General features: G+C 45.1%; 2 protein-coding genes across 10 annotated transcripts in view; one reads left to right on the forward strand and one right to left on the reverse strand.

Moving 5' to 3' along the window:
• The first annotated feature begins 471 nt into the window (after window positions 1-471).
• Window positions 472-15,311, forward strand: ANXA7 (annexin A7). Of its 2 annotated transcripts, none has more exons than XM_040607543.1 (13): window positions 472-576; window positions 3,691-3,748; window positions 6,546-6,762; window positions 7,058-7,165; window positions 8,276-8,319; window positions 8,685-8,787; window positions 9,075-9,169; window positions 9,857-9,970; window positions 11,239-11,409; window positions 12,926-13,096; window positions 13,206-13,281; window positions 14,387-14,499; window positions 14,954-15,311. In XM_040607543.1, exons 2-13 carry the CDS (start codon window positions 3,692-3,694, stop codon window positions 15,074-15,076), a joined length of 1,392 nt encoding a protein of 463 aa, XP_040463477.1. In that variant the 5' UTR covers window positions 472-576; window position 3,691; the 3' UTR covers window positions 15,077-15,311. The 2 variants fall into 2 exon arrangements, with proteins under 2 accessions (XP_040463477.1, XP_040463478.1); XM_040607544.1 differs by having other exon boundaries at window positions 498-576; window positions 8,279-8,319.
• The window catches only part of PPP3CB (protein phosphatase 3 catalytic subunit beta), a 48,006-nt gene continuing 39,920 nt past the window's right edge, over window positions 12,200-20,285 (reverse strand). For 7 of the 8 annotated variants that reach the window (XM_040607537.1, XM_040607532.1, XM_040607539.1 and 4 more), the window contains one exon: window positions 17,127-18,820. In XM_040607537.1, coding sequence (XP_040463471.1) covers window positions 18,642-18,820 — 179 coding nt within the window. In that variant the 3' untranslated portion in view covers window positions 17,127-18,641. Of the gene's footprint in view, window positions 12,584-15,889; window positions 15,963-16,516; window positions 16,577-17,126; window positions 18,821-20,285 lie in introns of those variants that run through there. The other variant, XR_005829782.1, reaches the window with a different exon arrangement.

Consider the following 20,285-nt stretch of genomic DNA (forward strand, 5'->3'; position numbering starts at 1 on the left):
GGATGGTGGCCAAGGACTCCGGTGGGATGGCAATTACAGACTGCCATGGGATGGTGGCTGAGGACTCCAGTGGGATGGCAGCTGAGGGCCCCCGTGGGACGGCAACGAGAGACTCTGGCGGGATGGTGGGTAAGGACTAGGACTCCCTTGGGATGGCAGCTACGGACACGCGCGGGCCGGCACCACCTGGCGCCTCCCGTGTGGATTGCCGCCCCTGACAGATCGCCAGCTGGCGGGTCGCTCTGTTTCGGTGGCCCTTGGCGGCCCTGAACTTACCTCTCAGCCGTTTCGCAGGAGAGCCGGGCACACTGCAGCTTTCCTTCAGCGAGCCGGGACAACCCTGCACAGAGAGGAGCGGGGCCGGGGTTAGCAGGGGGGCGCCTCCGGGAGCCTCTGCCCGGCCGCCTCGGCCCCGCCGGCCTCAGGCGCGGGGCCCTGCCCGCGGGGAGCGGGGCCGTGGGCCGGGCCGGGGCGGGCTCGGTGCCGGGGGCGGGGCGGGTGCCGCCCGGCCGCACAGCCTCCATTTTGCGGTGCAGCTGCGGGAGAGAGGCCGGAGGCTCCGCAGGTTTCCCGCAGGTTTCCCGCAGGTGAGGCAGCCGGGCGGGGGCGAGGGCAGGAGCCGGCCCGCCGCCACTCGCGCGTCCGTCGCCTCAGCCTCAGCCCGCCGCCCCGCCACCTCCCCCCCCGCCGCCGCGGCCCGGGGCAGAGCGCCCGGGACAGGGCTCCCGGGGCCGCGGCCCCCGCCCGGGGCTCGGCAGGTGTCCGGCCGAGGGAGGTGCCGGCCCGCCCCGCAGTGCCGCACCCCCCGGCCGGGGGCCTGCCCTCCCGGTGCGGAGCGGGGGCGAGGTCCCGATCGCCTCGGGAGGAATACCTGGCTCTGCCGGAGCTGGCGACCGAGGGAGCGCGGGGGGGCGACGCAGGGCGGGGCGGCGGGCGGTGGCGGCCCCGCCGGGGCCCTTTAAGGGCTGCGGGGGCGGCCTCGGCGGGGGGCGCAGGTGTGGGCGGGCTGGACCGGGCCGGGCCTCCCCCACCCACCGTGTGAGGGGCCGGGCCGGGGGTCCCCGCGGGATTCCCCGCGGTTGGCTGCCCCGCGCCCCCGTGCAGTGCGCCCCCGCTGTTACACTGTCAGAGCTACATCTACCCCCACCCCCACCCCCCAAAAAAGCCCCCCCGAGGCTGCGTGTGGGCCCGCAGCGTTGCGCGGGGTGTTGCGGCCCTCGCGCCCTCAGGGGAGCGGCCCGCGGCGGGGCCCGCTGCTGCGCCGGCTGCACGCGCGGTAACAGCGGCGCTGCGCGGCGGGCGGCTCGCGCCGGGGGCGGGCGGGGCCGCGCGGGGGGGACCGGCAGCTGCTGCGCATCGCCTGCGGGGCTGTGCGGGGAGGGCGGCCTCCCTCCCTGCCTGTCTGCCGGCCTCCCTGCCTGCCTGCCGAGGGGTGCGCACCAGCCCCAGAACGGCGGGGGCACGCCTGGCACTGCAGCCAGAGGCGAGCCCACCGTCCCCAGTTAGCATCACGGCCATCTAGTTAGAAAAGACCTGACCTAATAGAAGCATCGGTCCTTTACTTGAGCCTTTATTACTCCTAATATTATTTTTTTTTACAAAGAAAAAAGGGGAAGAAAAATCAGCTATATGAGCAAATGCAAAGAAAACAATTTTTTTTGTTTCTGTATTTCCAAAGAATGATAAATAGGAATCTAAGTGTTATCTAAGTGTTGTTAAGAAGGGGGGTGGTCAAATGAAATACCACCCTTCCCAGTGCCTTGGATCAGAAATGGAATCTTAGAAAAGGAACCAATACAACGAAAGTAAGGAAAGCATTAAAGTCTTCACTGGTGCACGTTCACCGGAGGTTAATTTGGTAATCAATGACACCACACAGCCTTGATGGCTTGTTGCTTGAAAATGCAGGGATACTCATGCCTTACAAAGGTTTTGGCCTGAATGTGTTTGCTTGTAGTTCAGAGATAAAACCAAACGTTTAAATTTGTTCTAAATTAAGTATCTTACCAGTAAGTCTAAAATTCTGTATATTTTAAGATGGTTAAAATATTGCTGGGTCCCATTTATTGTCCAAATTAAACTTTTTATAGCTGTTGAAACAGCTGAGTTGCTGTCACCTGCTGTTGATTTTGCATCATGAAAAACATAGCAAGTTGGAAGTGGAAGTGATACGGTGCACTTCAGCAAATTTTAGAGGCTTTACAATCCTGTCTTCTCAACGGTGTAACTTTAGTTGAATTACATGAAGCTGAAAAGCTGAAGAAGTTTCTACTTGTTTGTTTGGGTTTTTGTAATACTCCGTTTTGCTGACACAGTATTTTCCTCTTAAGCTGAAAGAGTGAAACTGAAATCAGAAGGAAGTGTTGCTGGTCATCTTGTTCCTGAAAGGAGTTACAATTAGTGTTAGAAGTCAGAAATACCAAAAGAAATGTGGTCCTGGAAGCCAAATTTAAAGTGCATTCAAGCAGCAGTTGGTAATATATACTGTATGAGTACTGATTTAATGTGTTTCTTCTTAGGGAAATAAATAGCCATTGGCAGTGTTTGTGATTAAAGCATAGACTTACAAATACACCTCATGTTGTTCTTCCTCCTTTATATATTTGGAAGTGCAATCCAAGTTATTATCAGCGTGAGGCTGCATGGCTGTGCTTCTCTGTGAGGTGGTTTTGCTCTTATTTGAACTAACCTACACAAAATTTTAACGTTTTCCACATTAAGTCTCAAATGTTTAATTCTGTGACCACCTACTGCCTTAGTGATCCAGCTCTGTAAGAATTCTGCTTTCAGATCCGTTTGGTTTGGCCAGTGACTACCTAGAAATTTGAATAATCATTTGCTGTATTGTGTTAATTTTTTTATTTCCCATGTCCTTTGTACAGCTGAGGTGCGTACTGCCTTAGACACATGCCAAGAGGAACTCCCAGGCCCTGATCAGGGGATCTGGCAGGCTAGTGTTAACATTTTTTAGCATTAGCTTTTTTTTTTCCTGCCATTAAATGTTCTGTAACCTGGCTAATGGCCTCAAAACTCCCTGCCCAACAGGTTGGCAACATGATCTCTGTCCTGTCCTGCTCCTACTCCCCAAGCCCCTCTATTAAAAACGGGACTAAAATAAACAGTTACAGGCAGGAAACAGAAATACTCTATATGAATGATGTAATGCTGGGTGATCGCCTGTTTCCGTCAAATTACCATTTTACACAGGACAGATCGGGTGCTGCTCTCCCTGCAGGAGCTGCCCCTGTGAGCGGAGTGCAGGGCGATGGGAGGCAGGTGCTTGGTGTGGGATGGGGGCTCTGCTCTATCCTGACCCTTCTGTTTCTGCTCTGGCAAAGGGCTCAGCCCCCTCCTGTCGGCATCTCGCAGTGTATCCTGTATTGCCAAGTTCTTTTTGGAGGTTCAGGCCTCTTACCGTGTTGTGTCTATCTGACCCTAAGTAAGACTGGTAGTTAATTACAAAATTGAAGATGCTTCCCTTCTGAATCCTGCTTGCTGTGGTCATGTGTATGGAAAAAAAGGTTTTGTAAGCTTAATAGCTGACAAGCACTTCTGAGTAATTCTAAACCTACTAAACATATTGTTCAAGTGATTTAACAGGTAATTAGCAGGCACATTAACTACTACAAACTCATATGTAATGCGTCGACAGTGAAAATACCTTGGTGGTTTTTTTTTTTTCACCCCCAGAATGTCATACCCGGGTTATCCCCCTTCTGGCGGCTACCCTGCTTTCCCTGGTTACCCTGTAAGTATGGCTCTCAAATGTGTTGCATTCCTGATGTATTTATACTCTGTGAATACCCCTTCTTACTACGCTCTGTGTGTGTGTGTAAATAGTAGCTGTCAGTTCATATACAGTATTCTCTAGAGATTATGGTCTTTGTTTTCATCTATATATCCCTGAGGATGACTTTAAAGTTGTTTCCTAAGAATTCCAAGAAGGAAGTTTAAGATATTTTTTTTCAAATGTTGCCTGTTGTTCCAGAAAGATTTTTGATTGATTGTTCTTGTTTCAGTTTATCTTTTCCTTGCGAGTTTGTGTTTGGGTTTTTTTTACTGTATAGATAACTATCTCAGCAAATGATTTTTTTAAAGTATCAGTAGTTCTTACATAAATGAGGGTCTTTACATACAGGGTCAGAGGTAATTTCTGAACCAGTGTCTACCAAATATCCTGTGTACCCATATCCCAGGATTTAGAGATGCTGAACAAACTCCAGTGGCCATTACCATCAGGAGGAGCTTGGAATGCTTTTCTCAAGTAGCCCAGCTTTCATACGACACCAAGTAAATATTTTTCTGAGGACACTGTATATTGACTTTGACCCCCTATCCTTCAGCTGCAGGACTTTGTTCCACCTTCAGCTCATGACTGAACAGACTAAAAATTCCAATGAAATGTAATGGAAAGCTGGAATGTATCGGGTGTGGCTGGTAACTGCAGTCTTTTCAATTTGAAAATGCCTGCATCGTTTTCAGAGCTAGATGCAACTGTGTGCTTTTATTAGTATGGCACTGATCATGCTGTAATTGTGAGAATTTTATATGGTCCATGTTTTATGTGGTACAGAACTAGATTTAAGCTCAGCCTGGATTCCATTAAGATACTGAAAAGCTATAAAGATATACATATAAATACATGCAATAAATTATCTGATTATTTTGCTTTACAGTTTACCCTTACTCCGTCTCAAACCAGACTTCCTGGAGAATTTCTTTTCTCCCCTCAAGGTTCTGCTGAACCCTCATGATCGTAGCTGTAATTTATTTTTAACTACATCTGAAAATATTCCTTTTCCTTAGCTAGCATCTAAAATATAGCCAACTTCAATGGATTAATTTTGAGTAGTTATCAACAGTTCTGGGTTTCCTAGTCTCATTCATGACACCCAAAGTGATAACCAATGCAAAGAAACCCAACATGAAATGAATTTCTTCTGCAATAGTGATAGTTAATCTGAGCTGGGATTTTCAGGATTCTGATTGTGGATTTGTAATTCTAAATTCCATTAAAAACTTTTTGCTGAGTCTGGCAGAGGAAGGTTAGACTGTACCGCTGGGGAAGAGAATACTACATAGCTTGGGCACAGTAATCTGGGGTAGAAATCTTGGGGCAGCCAAACCCAAGGGGAATGTCTGAGCTAGACTTTACTGCTTTGCAGTTTATTTCTGTTTTCTGTGCTCAAGAATGAATATGTACTGTATGTAATATGTGAACCATGTTTCTAAAGTTAGTTGGTAAAGATGCTTCGCAGCAAGTGAGTAATGAGTCCATCCATTATGCTTCATTATGAAGCTGATTTTAAACACCTGATTTTTAGGATGAAGTATGTGTGACACTTAACTTGGAGGGGTTTCCCTTGGAGATCCTGGTCGATCAAGTAAATATTTCTAATGTACGTTAATGCTAATAGCAACCTTTGTGGTATGACTGGTAAGCCATACACGTAGCAAAACAAAGGCATATAGGTGTTTGACTTGTTCTTTTTATTTATAACCTGTAATAGGTGTTCAGTCTGACTCAGTGGTCCAGACTTAGTCATTGAACATCTACGCTTTATAACCTGGAACACAAAGGAAATGGGAAAAAAACCCAACACCTCTTATAAGTTCTTACCATGTAACATTTGAAAATACTGGTTGTGCAAGAGAGGCAGAAGTTTCAAAGATAGTAAGCTCTTAAAAGTCCTATAAAAACAGGAGTTGAGCTCCTAATGATTCGCAGAGAGCAAGCCCAAATGAGCTCTCCCCTTACTTGTGCAGGATAGCAGTAGCAGCTTTCCAGTAAAGGACCAGGGCTCCTGGGGCTGACAAGTCGAGTGTCACCCAGCATCACGTGTCCCCAGGGAGGAAGGCTAATGACATGCCAGGCTTTTGCAAAAGCAAAGCCAGCAGGTCAAGGGAAATGATTATTCCTCTGTGCTCACTGCACACAAGGCCACACCTGGAGTACCCTGTGTCGTTGTGGCCTCCCAGTACACCAATACATGGACAAACAGGAGCGTATCCAGGGAGGTCTGCCTGCCTGGAGGAGAGGAGGCTAAGTCTTCTGCTGCGTAAGAAGGAGTGATAAAGACATTGGAGCCAGACCCTTGTCAGAGGTACACAGTGGCAGCTGGCAACAACCAGAGGTGTTTTAATGTGATTTGAGGAAAACATTTTTCACCATCAGAGTTGTCAGATCATGGAGCAGAGGGCAGAGAGGCTATGGATTTGCTGTTCCTTGGAGATTCTGAAAATCTGACAAGGCCTTGCACTGACCTCATCTAACTCCAAAGCTGGCCCTCCTTTGAAGGTGGATGGGATCAGAGGCCGTCCAGAGTGTCTTCCACCCTGCAGCACTCCCTGACTCTGTATCAGCATCAGAAAACCCGACCAGAAGGCCCCCATCGAAGCTTCAGGAATTCTGCTGCTGCCACTTCAAGTGCTGAATCTAATTATATAATTTAGGTTATTATAGACATGGACATTTTGGTAGCTTGAGGGTTTCTACCCTAACGTCCTGTTAGCAGGCGTACAGACATCCTGCTTTTGTGTTTCAGCCGACAGGACAAGAGTCTGTCTATCCGCCAGCTGGTCAATATTCCTATCCCGCTGTTCCTGGAGGATACCCTCCAGCAGGAGGAGGGACCTATCCTGCAGCACCACCAAGTGCTGGGTATCCAGGGGCAGCAGGATATCCTGCCCCAGGGGGATACCCTGCCCCGGGGGGCTACCCTGGAGCTCCCCAGGCTGGAGGAATGCCACCTTATCCTGGAGGTAAGATCCTTGGTTAGAGTAGCCCTCGGGAGTGATTTCTGGTGTTGGCATTCCCTGTGCTTGGCAGCAGCGGTAAAGAAAAGCAGCTTTGTTCGGCGATGAGCGCAGGCGGCTGGGCAGGTCGCTGCCTAGCAGTGCGTACCTGCGTGCTGACAGCAGGGCCGGCACGGTTTTGGGCCACTGCACAGACACAGAGAAATTAATCTCTTGCATAGCTCTGCTCAATAACCTGGCTCGTGCTGTGTCAGAAGTCAAGTACAAAACGTTAAGTGCGCTAAACTCTTTATTCTCCTAGCTCCTACAGGCCCTGGCTTTGGCGTGCCTCCCGCGGGCCCCGGCTTCGGCGGCTATCCACAGCCGCCTGCCCAGAGCTATGCTGGAGGTGGACCCGCACAAATTCCAGGTGTGTCATATATGGGAAACTTGAAGCATCCACGGTTGCACCAAGAGATCCCAGGATAGGTAGTAACAAATTAGGCCCTTACCTTTGTTACTTCTAGCTGCTGAGGTTTGTATGCTGCACACCTCCTACCGCCTTTCTTGACAAGACCACTGAAGGGCTGATGAGAACCATCTCTATGGGTGCTGCATCCAAAGAGGGTGGCCGTCACTGATAAATGGTCAGGATGTAGTGGTTTAGGTGCTTATCCTTCTTCAGACTGCAAGTACCTGATAAGAACTGTGAAATCCAGAGTCCACATTCAGTGAGTACCTAGCTGTTTTGGCAATCTCAAAGAAATGGATGCATTTCTCAGATCTGTGTGCTTGTGATGATCCCTGGCGTAGTGGGGCAAGTGGAAAGGAGAATGCGCACAGTCACTTAAAAATGCTGCGTTGTTTTTAATGCTTTGAGTGGTCAGTTACCATCAAGGAGATTTTTGTCCTGGAATGTGTCCGTCGTATTTGCAGAAGAGAACCCCCCCTTTTTTTTATGGTTGCTTTGTTAACTCTAGCAAGAACTAAGCTGCTGTTAAAATGATAATGATTGTACATATACATTACAGATAAAAATAAATTTCCAGTACAAAAAAAATGTAGTTGTAGCTTTTGTATTCACAGTGCTTTTGATCACAAAATGAGATTCCTTCAGTTCTTTTTGCACCAATGAATTCTTAATATTTATCATTTATATGCTAGTCATTTAAAAGCGTATAAAATTACTTTACAGGAGAGCACAGGACAGGCATTCTTCATTTGCCTGGGGTATCTTGGCTTTTCTCAAGGACAGCAGTGTTTAATAAGGAGAGATCCTTCCAGTTCCCACAGCACTGGTAAACTTAGTATTTTTAGAACTGCCTTGCTAGCGTATGTACCAGAATGCGTTTGTGCTTGCTTCTTCCCATCAGTCCCAAGGGCAGGAAGTTCAGTTACTGATCATGATAGGTATCATTACCTAGGAAACAGGTTTTGTGCAGTTGTAGGTCTGCAAATGGCTTTATTTTCAGATTAGATAGCATTTACGCCAGTAAGAGGAGACCTAATTAATTCCTTTTATCTTGTTCTTTATTTTCAGTAGGGTATCCTGGTGGACAAGCACCATCACCAATGCCTGGTCTGGTATGTGCTCTTCTATAATCAATCTTATGTGGCTTCTGTAGTTTTAATGCTTTTACAACTGGTTACCAACAACTTGCAACGCGTTCTGCATCGAGAGTTCCCAGGTACCCGAACAAAATCATACCTCTGTACCTGTGTGTGCTCGCTAATCAAGTACATCTTCATCCATACAATGGGGTAAAAGCATCACCTGGGCATTGGTGGGCCAAAACCCACACAACTAAATGTCGCCCTGATTCTGTGTTGGAGAAAAAATACCAAACTGATGGACGACAACTTCTGAAGTAATGGTTCCGAAGTTGTGGGTTTAATTTTAATTCATCTTGTGCAGGATAGCTAGTTACAAATGACTCATTTATTTTCAGCCTGCAGCAGTGGCTCAGGGTACCCAGGGCACAATTCAGGCTGCTCCAAACTTTGATGATAGAAGGGACGCAGAAATCCTACGCAAAGCTATGAAGGGGTTTGGTAAGTAAGCAGTAGAAGCTTAACTTCCCATTGAGCTAACTTCTTAATGCCATTTTGTTATTTTCTTCAATTTTTATTTAACCAGACATTTTTTCTGCCCAAGCTTTTCAAACGTCACGTTTCCAAAATGACTTGCATGTTTTGACAGACCAAGTTACATAGAAAATGCGGTAGACTTAACGGTAGTCCTTTATTATGTAACTGTGCCCAAATGCAAGATTATAAAATGCATATTCTCAGAGAGATTATTATGAATTCTTACATGAAATTGCTCTTCTGTTTCCAAGGAACTGATGAGCAGGCTATCATAAATGTGGTTGCTAACCGCTCCAATGATCAAAGGCAAAAAATCAAGGCAGCTTTCAAGACTATGTATGGCAAGGTATGTTCACTAGTTCTTTGAATCAGTAAACAAACCCAAACCTTCAGCTGCTGCTTAAACTGCCCGACAGCAGTTTAGTCCTGGGGGAGCAGTTTGGCCATTTTTAAAATGCACTTCTTCTGGTCGTACTCCTTGTGAGCGGGGCACGGCTGGTATTGATCGCAGTGTTGTCCTGATACCTGGCAGAAGCAGGGGTGGCGGCTGGCCCTGGCCCTGACCGTACGGGAAGCTTCTCTGCTTTAGATGCCTGACAGAAAACAATCAGGCTGAAACTGTCCTTGTATTAGCATCTGAAACGGCAGAGTTTTTTATGCACACAAATCAGTGCCGAAGTCTGGTTTTTCTTAAGAAACAAACTGAGACAGTGGTTGAGGATTGGTTAGTCAATAAAAGGCCGAGAGAATTTCATTTCCTCCCTCTGTCATTTTTGCAACTTAAAGGGAAATTTTATATTTGTGGCATTTTTCAAGACCTGACTAGGTCCTAATCAGTGAGGAGCTAATGGAGAAGAGCCGAGCTGTCAGTTTTGGACAAAGGGAAGTTCTTTGTAAGAAATAAAACAAAGCTTTACAGGAAAAACAGTGCAAAGGTAGAAATCTATCACAAATTCTAGCTTGATCTTTTTTCAGTGTATAATCTACGTGGCTAACACTCTCCAAAACCCTTTTTGTGATTATAATTGTACAGGATTTAATTAAAGATCTGAAGTCTGAGTTAAGTGGAAATGTGGAAGAATTGATTCTAGCACTCTTCATGCCTACCACCTACTACGATGCCTGGAGTTTACGTCATGCAATGAAGGTACAGTTTTCCTGTGAACAAAATAGTTTTAAACCATCGTAAAATGTTCATCTAAGAAAAAAAAGAATACCTGATTCCTGCCTCGTTGAAAAATGCTGTAGCGGCAAAACAAGCTTCGGACTGTGGGGCTTAAAACTCTTTTCTGCTGCATCCCCCAGTTCCAGGCAATTTCTGCAGGATTAGCAACTCAGAGCAGCTGTCCATCCAGCAGAGGGTGAAATGCTGCAGGACAGAACTCTGTTCTCTGACGCTTCCGCCATGATTTTTGCTAAAACTTAGACAGGGCCAGGGTGCCGTTAAAACTGTAACCACTGTTTAAATTGAAGGTACGTACCTCTCCTTACTAGGACAAACCATTGTTACGGGAAGAGCTTTTTGGACTATCCCATTTTTTTCTGAAAGGACAACAATGAAAAAATACTTTCATGAGGTTAGATGATGCAGGTATCTGTGCAAGTATTAAGACTGCATTAGAGATTAGGTGAGCTGGTTGGTTTAAACTTTTTAACTTGGGTAAACTGGCACATCTGGTTTGCCAGAATTTCTTGCTTGTTTGAGCTGCAGCAGCGAGCAGGCACCGGCTACTGGAAACAAGACACTCGACCCACGTATGTATGCAGACCTTCTACAGAAGACCATCTTAAACGAAGATCTGCCTTTAGTGGAGGCAATAGCCACTCTTGACTAGTTAAAAAAAAAGTTACAATACAACGTGACATTGGAGTGGATCTGTGTGAAGCTTCTGTCTAATCCTTGCCTGAATAGAGATGGCCATGCCAGTAGGATCTCATTGTACACAGAGCTCACAGTGAATTTTTTTGGGGGGAGAAGGAAGAGTCTATAAAAAGTTCCTGCTGGTGCTCCATGTTGAGGAGGTGGCCACATTTGGAACAGGGATCACGCTAGTCCACTAACCAAACCAGAATGTGTGTGTCGCGTTGGCTTTAATGATTACCGTAAGGCTCTGCCTGCCTCCAGTATGTTTCCAGGTTAAGGTTGCCAAGGAATTACCTTCCTAAACCATTTTCTGGATAATTTTGCCTGATGTCACTGTTATGGATGCATAATTTTGGGGTATTTTTTTGAACTGGTGCAGAATTGTATGTTTGAGTATATACAAGACTTGGCGCTTTCACACTGCCAGTGTACTCTTCTCACAATGTAGATCTGTATTGTTTCGCAGTAACAGATGACTGCTTAATTTCACAGCTGAAGAACACTAAATAGGTAGTGCTTTGTAGTTATGCCCTCTTTTCCTTTGCCAACAGGGAGCAGGCACTCAGGAGAAAGTGCTGATTGAGATCCTCTGCACAAGGACAAACCAGGAAATACGAGAAATAGTGAAATGCTATAAATCAGAATTTGGGAGGGACATCGAACAAGACATCAGAGCAGACACTTCAGGACACTTTGAACGATTACTTGTATCTATGTGCCAAGTGAGCTTTAGGTTTTTTTGATTATTTTTTGTAAGGTAATGGCGTACAGTCTGACTTTGATGCGTGTAGTCATAATGGCTCCATAAATAGCCTGTCTATGCTTAGCAAGAGCCAGATTTTTAAGAAATTAGCCCTGGGCCATTAATTTATTCCCTAATGACAAGATAAGACACTTCAGTCCCTCCTCAAGGAAGAGATACTTCCTATCTACAAATCTATGATGAATTGTGTGACCTAGTTTAGCACCCTACATTTATCTCAGAACTTGTGTGTAAGGACTTTATTGTGCAGATGTGATCAAGTGGTACGATAAAGCAGGGCTCCATGCTGCTGTTAAAGCAAGATGCTTTTTATTTTTTGCATACATTAAAATAATTGGGGTGAATCTGGTAGGATAACCTTTGTGGTAGGTAGAACACCTGTGAGAATCCCTGTGAACAAGCCAAGCGGTACCACAGGGCAAAACTTCCCTCCCAAGTTACCCACAGCCTCCCCTCCCCTCACAGAACAGGATTAGGGAGGTGCCGCTGTTGAACTGGATGAACACTGGAGCTTGCTTACCCCGTATCATTTACTAGGGATCTTTCCCTGTTGCAGAACAGTAACTTGCCATTCTCCACGTTTAGGAAGAAACACGTACGAACGCAGCTTCCCCCCTTTCTCCCCTCAATCTACCTATTTGCTGTGCAAACTTCTGGGACGCTTCCCTCTCTCGTTTACCTCTACCTTTGTGAGAGTTCAGCTACGACTATTTGGATTAAAAAGTCAAAATCCACAAGAAAGCAAACCTTCGGAAGCTCATGCTGCTAACTTTTATTTTGATAAATGCAGCAGTTTACAGTAACTGACAACCACATCATTAAATATTATCTTAACCACTACAGATACAACAGTATTTGAGAGCACATAATGCAGCCTGCTCAGCCAGTATATTTAGCAGTATCCGTCCATGCACTGGGCAGCAAAAAAACCCCCTAACAACTGAACCCAAAGCACATACAATGTCACATAAGCCCTACTGACATATTACAACTACGGTAAGTGCTTTCTGGAGACATTCTTACATGAAATTAGCGAATTCTAAATAAAATAGAAGACCTGAGATATTTCAGGTGTGCATATTCAGTAAGATATTTCATGAGTTCGTTTGGGAAGATTCTTTGCAACTTGAAGCCTAGAAACAAATTGAGAGAAAGCTTGTGTTATTAAGTAAAATGGAGAATTAAGTACAGTACTTAATTAGAACTGTGAGGTGGTATGTAGGGGTGCAGTTATCTGAGTCAGTATATCTACAGTTCAAAGCATCCCCACAGCTGGGGTTCTGGACCACTTTGGTGTTTGTGGCCTGTAAGAAATACTAAACCAAAGAGGAGTTTCAAAGCAGTGTAATGTATTTCAAACTGGTGTTACTCCTGCTTCAGGCTTCGAAGATACATGCTTGGGGTCTACACTGCAGGCAGTTAAAGCATAGTCTTCTCTCTAATCTCATTTGACGTGTGTTGTCTTTTGCTTCTAGGGTAATCGGGATGAGACTCAAACTGTGGATTATCAAAAAGCTCAGGAAGATGCTCAGCGTCTGTACCAAGCAGGGGAAGGAAAACTTGGGACTGACGAATCTTGTTTCAATATGGTTCTGGCAAGCAGAAGCTTTCCCCAACTGAAAGCAACAGTTGAGGCATACTCCAGGGTAGGAGTTCTTACACTGACAAAGCTCATTTGAAATCAGTGATTTTCAATTAAGGTTCTAGTTGTTGTTACATTTCATTATTCATATATTAATCTCATTTATTTTGTAGATTGCTAATCGTGATTTATTAAGCAGCATTGACCGAGAGTTTTCTGGAAACGTGGAACGTGGTTTGAAAACTATTTGTAAGTGATATGTACTTCCCTCCCCTTATCCCTTGGGAATTAAACCTTCTAAACATAACTGAAGAAGAATCCAATCCAACACTGGCCATACGGCAAACAAACACACAATCTGAAACTCTGCTAGCACAAAAGTAACTTCAATTACTCAGATTATTCACTTTACACTTAATTGGAGAACATAAGCATCCACCCTGAAGTCAGTTTGAAACAAGAGAAGGCTACCCAGACTCTCTGGGAAGGCAGGCAGCCACACACAAGGGGGGTCGCTGGGTACTGCTGTAGCTGCATGTTTCGGAGCTCTGCAGAGTGGTGCGAGTCCCAGCGCAATGGAGCCGTCAGTGGCTGCGCGGCACCTCAGCAGGGGCAGCTGAGCCACCCCCGGTGAGCCCAGAACCATGAACATGAACCTGTGTCAGGCACAGTTCCCTTCCCGCTCCTTCCCCCGAAGAGCTCAGCATTTGCTGTGGGGAACTTCAGCAAAACCCAAGGCCTGTTGTGAATTCACCTTTTCCTGCTGGCTTGCTACAGTAAAGCAGTTCAAAGTAGCACAATTTGCTGACGGTGAGAATCAGAATCAGATCTACTAGTAAGTCTGCAGACACCAGCCCTGCCGGTGCTTACCAAACTGACAGCATTTCTGTAGCCGTAACGGCTAAGCAGAAACTTGCCACTTATTCTGCTCAAGAGTTTTCCAGGAAAAGTTCAACTCTAAGAATCATGTAAAAGAACAAAGGCTCGTCACCAAGACTGAACAGTCTAACTCGGACAAGATCATTCTCTAGCCACTAAACGAGAACATTTTACGGTTGTACTTTTCTTAATGAGATTCTAGCAAAGAACACAAGTAAAATACCTTGTATCCCAGTACCAAGCTGTCCAAGGGGAATAACTTTTTAAATTACCTGTTTGTGAATTTAAGTCACGTGAATGATTAACTCATTTGGTCAGCTCGAAAATAAGCTGAGCACGACAGAATGGTTCCTGTAATCCACAGTAACCACATCTTCAGTGCCTCCCTCTAGTGAAAACCCCAAACCGATCCTGCCAGGTACCACTATACAGCATACAATACCGGAACTAATCCTAAAAATGTGCTTTATTGCAGTGCAATGTGCTTTAAATCGCCCAGCCTTTTTTGCAGAAAGACTTTACTATTCTATGAAAGGAGCTGGCACAGATGATTCTACCCTCATCAGAATCATAGTCACTCGGAGCGAGGTACGGAACTCTCTCCTCTGTAAGTGTCCCTTGTAGCAGAAAGCTAGCTCCTCACACCGGCTGGTCCCCTCGTCCCCTCGCAGCTGCAGAACTCGCCTATTGCAAGGAGGCTTTTGGGGGGTTCAGACTCAGATGAACGTGGTAATTTGTTCTAAAGCCAGCTTTTATATAGTAATTGCATTACCTCTGGCTAAGGGAGTAACAGTGCTTGTCTTCCTTCTGACCAGGGCTGCCTGTCCACGCACGCCCGAGGGGTCAGCTGGCAGTCAGGGCAGTCCAGTCTCACAAAGCAGGGACCAGCCACTGGACTCCGCTTCGGGGCTGCTGCCCCGTCCTCCGGGGTCCCAGCTGGCTGCGCGGTGTGGAGCCCGTGGGGGAGGAGACGCGGGGTGCCTGGGGGCTGAGGTCACGTGCCCTGTTCAAGTTTTGTGCTTTTGTCTTTCCCTTTGCATAGATTGACCTTGTGCAAATTAAACAGATGTTCACGCAAATGTACCAGAAGACTCTGGCTACTATGATAGCAAGCGACACAAGCGGCGATTACCGGCGCTTGCTGCTGGCTATTGTTGGTCAATAGAAGAAGATTCTCTGCGTCTTTTTGGTGTTTTTTTTTTTTTAAAACAAACTAAAGGACATGTAACATGCTTTATGCAGACACTGACCATCCGTATGTGTAAAAGAATAATTTTAAACTTTGTATAATCAAATATGCCTTCTTGGTGATTCAGTAAGCTTGCTGCACTTGCAACTGCCTTAATTTACAACACATAATATTCTTTATTGTATAATAAAAGATATATCTTGTCTATTAACACCTAAGCCTCAGTCCTTTTGACCCAGACTCCCCCATGATTTAACTTTTGTCTCAGCCAAACCTCCAGCACTCAAGTTTCTTGAAACACCTGAACTTAATGGCTGAAAAAACTGCAATGAAAAAAGCCAGTACCTAAATGCTAACGCTGCAGAACACGTGTGCATGGCCGTATGCCGTTGTGACCTAGACAATACAAATGACTACATGGATGTTTTCAAAGGATTTAAAAGGAGCTTTGAATAGCACATTTGATTTTTCAGAAAGCCCCGGCAAATCTGCCCCCGCCACGAATGTAACGGAAGCTGCAAGCCCAGCAGCTAGCACCGTGCTTCCCGACAGCCCTAAGCGACGCGCTTCCCAGTCCCCTGTGTGCTACAGCGCAGCGGCTCGGCAGCACCAGTGATGGTCCCATCCATCGGGGCCCTCTACCTCAGCTTCCCCTACCCGTGTCCCGGGGCCAACAGCTGCTTCTGAGCCTTCTCCCCTCCCCACCTGAGAACAGGCTACCGCCACACAGACCTCTGTTTCCTCCCTTAAAACACCAAAAGCATAAAACGAGCTGTGCAAACTACTTACAGTTTTCCGGGAGGGAGGATGTAGATTTCTTCTCCTCAACAATACAAGAAATAGAGATGGCACCAGACTCCACCTTTCAGAAACACAGTACCAAAAAATGAGCGCCTGCTTCCAGAACAAAGGAACCCACCAACACGCCCCCAGTACCTGACTACGTGCTCAGCACAGACACACAGCATGTGAGATCAGGTCAACAACCGCCCAAGTTGTTCTCGTCATTGCAGATCTGCCTTCACACCCAGCAAAAACTACTGCAGGCACCAGATACCACAAGGGAATCCCCAAGGGAGCAAGCACCGCTGCGGCTGGTACCGCAGCCCGTTCTCTCTAGTTACAGTGAGCTCTTCCTAAAGATTATATCTGTGTTTTCTACACGTACACAACTCCAGCTAGTCAGAATACTAATAACTAAGATCTGAGTATCAGATTGTGAAAAACACTCTCTTGTGAGGCTGAGAAACTTTCCACTAGTGCTTACAAGGAGGAGGGTACCATCGTAATGTCCATCATGTTAAAATTTCAGTCATCCTTAGTAACGTGCATTTGTTCTGCTCTAACACGATGTTGTATGCAGTGTAAGCTTGTGAGTACGGGGGCGCTTCGTAACAAAACCCACCACAAACTTACCATTTTTTAACTTGTTGTTCTGCACGCAAACTTTGGGAAGAGCGTCCGATTAGAATGCATCTGCAACAAAGTAAAATCAAACATTAAAACCCCATCAGCAACAGCGTGCCACTTACTATCTTTTATCTTAATTCTCATGCTGTCCAGCAGCTCGTCCTTACTCCGAGAACACACCAAGGAGCCTAAACCGTGTACCTGTGCTGCCTGTGGAACACGCCACCCCCCCACCACACTGCGCTGGCCTGGAGCGTCAGGCCGCAGGCGGGCGCTGAGCACCACGGTGCTGAGCAGCCTGCTAGGGCCGGCCAGCCCGTGTGTACAGCCCGCTGCAAACCCGCCGTGGCTGCCCCGCTTAACAGATAAAATACCTAGGTATTGTCTATTTACAACAGAGAACTCAAAAGCAAAAAACAAAAAAAAAAGAAAAAAAAAAGAAAAAAGGCAGGAATAACATATAAATTAAATCACATTCACATCCAACTAGTTTGCTGCAAGCTAGATCTGACCTTCCAGGCTATTTTTGCAATAGCTTTAATTCCAAGACTATTTCTAAACAATTTTCAAGGTCAGATTAGACCTACGTATGCCAAATAAAACCAATACACAATGATAGGAGCCGCAGCCCATGCACAAAATTTATTGTGTGCTACTGTTTATAAAATACTTGAATAGTTCAGAACATGCATAAAATTTCCAACTTAGGGGTATGTACAGATTGTACTTTATGGCAAACAAACAAAGAAAAAAAAAGGGGGGGGAGGGGGAGGAGATGAACTCTAGTGACATAAGTTTCAAGTTGTGTTCCAGGGGATGAGAAGGACACGTAGCAAATGTCAAAATATATAACAAAGTACAGCGGTGATCAGTACAGTCCATTATTTGTGAACAAATTAGCACAGGGCTTCAATTTTTATTTTAACCAAGCAGTCCTGTAGATACCAAAATACATGCAGTCTCAAGTTTACACTTTCACTAACGCCTTAGCAGTTGAACAGAGCGATTGCTTACGCGCTGCTTTGCCTAAACAAAACGTATGTCCGATATAGCTTCAGTTTCCTTTACAGATTTAAAAATAATAAAAAGCTTGCAGCTAGTCAGCCCAGTGATTATTAGCTATTTATGCAACCGTAATACTCACAATAAACTAAAAGTACCCATAACATCTAGGTAACCTATAGATGTACATCATAGGTCTATATATTAAATATTTGCAAAATGAAAACATGCATACACAAAATACAATGCCAAGCTTTACAGACTTGATATGAATCAAAATTTACTTAAACAATGTACAAAGTTCAATTAAAAGTACCTTAAAATTAACACTTCCATATTTTTCTTACTTTTAAAATTAGTATATATATATTTATTTTTTTTAAAATTCAAGGTGGGGAAGAGTCTTGAAAAAGCTGGGCAAAAAAGTTTCTAAATTAAATATTTTTTTTTTAAATCTGTGTTCAAGTAATAAACATTCCTACATAGAAATCTTCTGATAAGCTGTAACTAAAAAATACAGTGAATAGGATACAGAATTAGCAACATCTAAGGAGTAAACCTGAGGTCAGCATTTTACAGAATGACCAACTGACTTTTTTTTTTTTGGCATTTTTTCCACCTATTTAAAATACAGTTTTTGCAGCCTCAGATATATTAAGACCATTCTAACCTATCATTTTAAAGACATTTCATGAAACCGATGTCCATTAATAAATAGTTAGCTCTTAGGGTTGTATCTGAAAGTCTGATTTAAAAAAAAAAACAAATAGACAAACAAGCTACGTCTACCAAAAGAAAAATCCCATCTGTAAACTTAAAAGTGTTGACAACGGTAAGCGTAAGATGCTGGCCGAGGCGGCTTTAGCGGTAACAGCCCGGGTCCTTTCCCTGGTCTCCGGTGAAGCTCCGGCGGCGGCGGTGGGGGCGGCCGCCCTGCAAAGAGAGGGGCTGTTGTCTCAAAAGCGCAACGGTCTTTCTGGGGTGGGATCGAGTCGGATGGTTTCCCATCTCGGATCAAGTAGTCATTCCGAGCGATCCCCCTGGTTATTTCATCTGTTGTCACATCAAAAAGCAGGAGTCTAGGAATTCTCAGGCAAGACACGAGTGAGTAAACGAGAAGCTGACGCGGTCACTGCGCGTTGTTGTTGCCAGTCCCATTGTTTCCATTGGCATTTGCTGTGTTTATAGCACTAATACCATCTTGCTGGAGAGCATCTTTCCTTGGTGGCATTCTCTCATTGATCCTATCCAAACCTTTTGCTTCTTCAAAACTGCAGATTTTATGTTGCGGAGAGAATCCTCGTATTGCTTAACAAAATGCAAATTTGATATGTCAGTAATGGAAAAAGAAGTCGAAAGCATACACTTTTTGCTAACAAACGATGTTTAAAAACAGGTAAGAAACCAGCCAAAGATACTTAGGGCTCTGCATCTGTATTAGTCAAAGCTCCCCTAACCTGCTCTCCTGTTCAACGGCAATCAGGATTTCAGCCTGTATCGGAAAGAGCAACATATGGCAAATATTCTGCAGGTCGGAATCAAGGGGGTTAAGCCCACTTGATTGCTTCTGTGTGGCCAGCTATCAACCCCGAGGGCTTCTGCTGCCCGGTGCGTCAGGCTTATCTTAACATCCCCCTTCTCCTCGGCGGAATGTCAGTAAGATCTAAGCAGCACGGCAAGTGCGGCGGAGGCAAAGCAGCAAAGAGCTACAAAAGTCGTAGTAGGTTTACACCCTGCATACGCATCGATGGCCTGATCCTGCAGTTTTCATGCAGGCAAAACTGCGGGATGTGGTTCACGTTCTGTGCTAATCATGTGGATGATGGAAATGGGACACAACCACAATCACCGAGTTAGCACCATGGTTAACCAATGGCGTCATTTAAATACAGATGTATTTAAAGTAAGTATAGAAAACAGGTAGTGTTTTGCTACTGATTATTTCAATGAATGAGGGCTGTAGTTGAATTTACACCTGAAAATGGTTGACCACATAATAAGACTGAAGTCTTTGGGATGAAATAATTCTTTGGAGACTTAAGTACAGCTTTCCACTCACAACAACGGGACCTCTTGCACGTGTGTGTGAGCACAGAATATGGCACTTGTTTATATTTTTGGAGATCTGACTTCCTTAATTAAAAAAACAAAGAATACAGTCATTAAATGGTGCTTTGCAACCAAATCTGAAAAGCCCCAAAGGCGGCTCTCAACTGCTATGCTGTTTGTCACTCACTCCATTGAATATTGAGCAAGAGGAAATCAAAGTCTCTCTGAAAAGGCAACAACCTGAAGTGGAATGCTCTGAGCACCAAATAACTTGATGGCATTTTCTCAATACCACTAAGAAAGGATGTATATCCAACTTATTTACCACAGAAGCACTGATAATCCATGGAATTTAATATGCCTCATACTGGCAGGCTGGCGTATATATACTGGAAATAAATTTGGTCACCTAATTACATTCAAAAAATCTACAAAAAAAACCCCATTACGTTTACATTATATGTCTTGCACCAGATGTATTATGAAAAGTTCTAGAAAAAGACGTTCAAGGCCATTAAAATAGACTGTATGAGAAAAGGCATGCATAAACAACCCTCCTTCCACATATAACCCCCCCGCAATCAAACAAAACGTTGCAGTTGCAGAAAAAAAACCACTAAACACTACCATTTTTAAGGACTTCAAGACAACACCACGTATCACAACATGCTATTATGCAAAAACCTACTGCATATTTTGGAAAAAAAAACCAAACAAACAAAAA

Source organism: Falco naumanni, chromosome 9 (genome assembly GCF_017639655.2).
Source record: "Falco naumanni isolate bFalNau1 chromosome 9, bFalNau1.pat, whole genome shotgun sequence".
Taxonomy (NCBI): Eukaryota; Metazoa; Chordata; class Aves; order Falconiformes; family Falconidae; genus Falco; species Falco naumanni.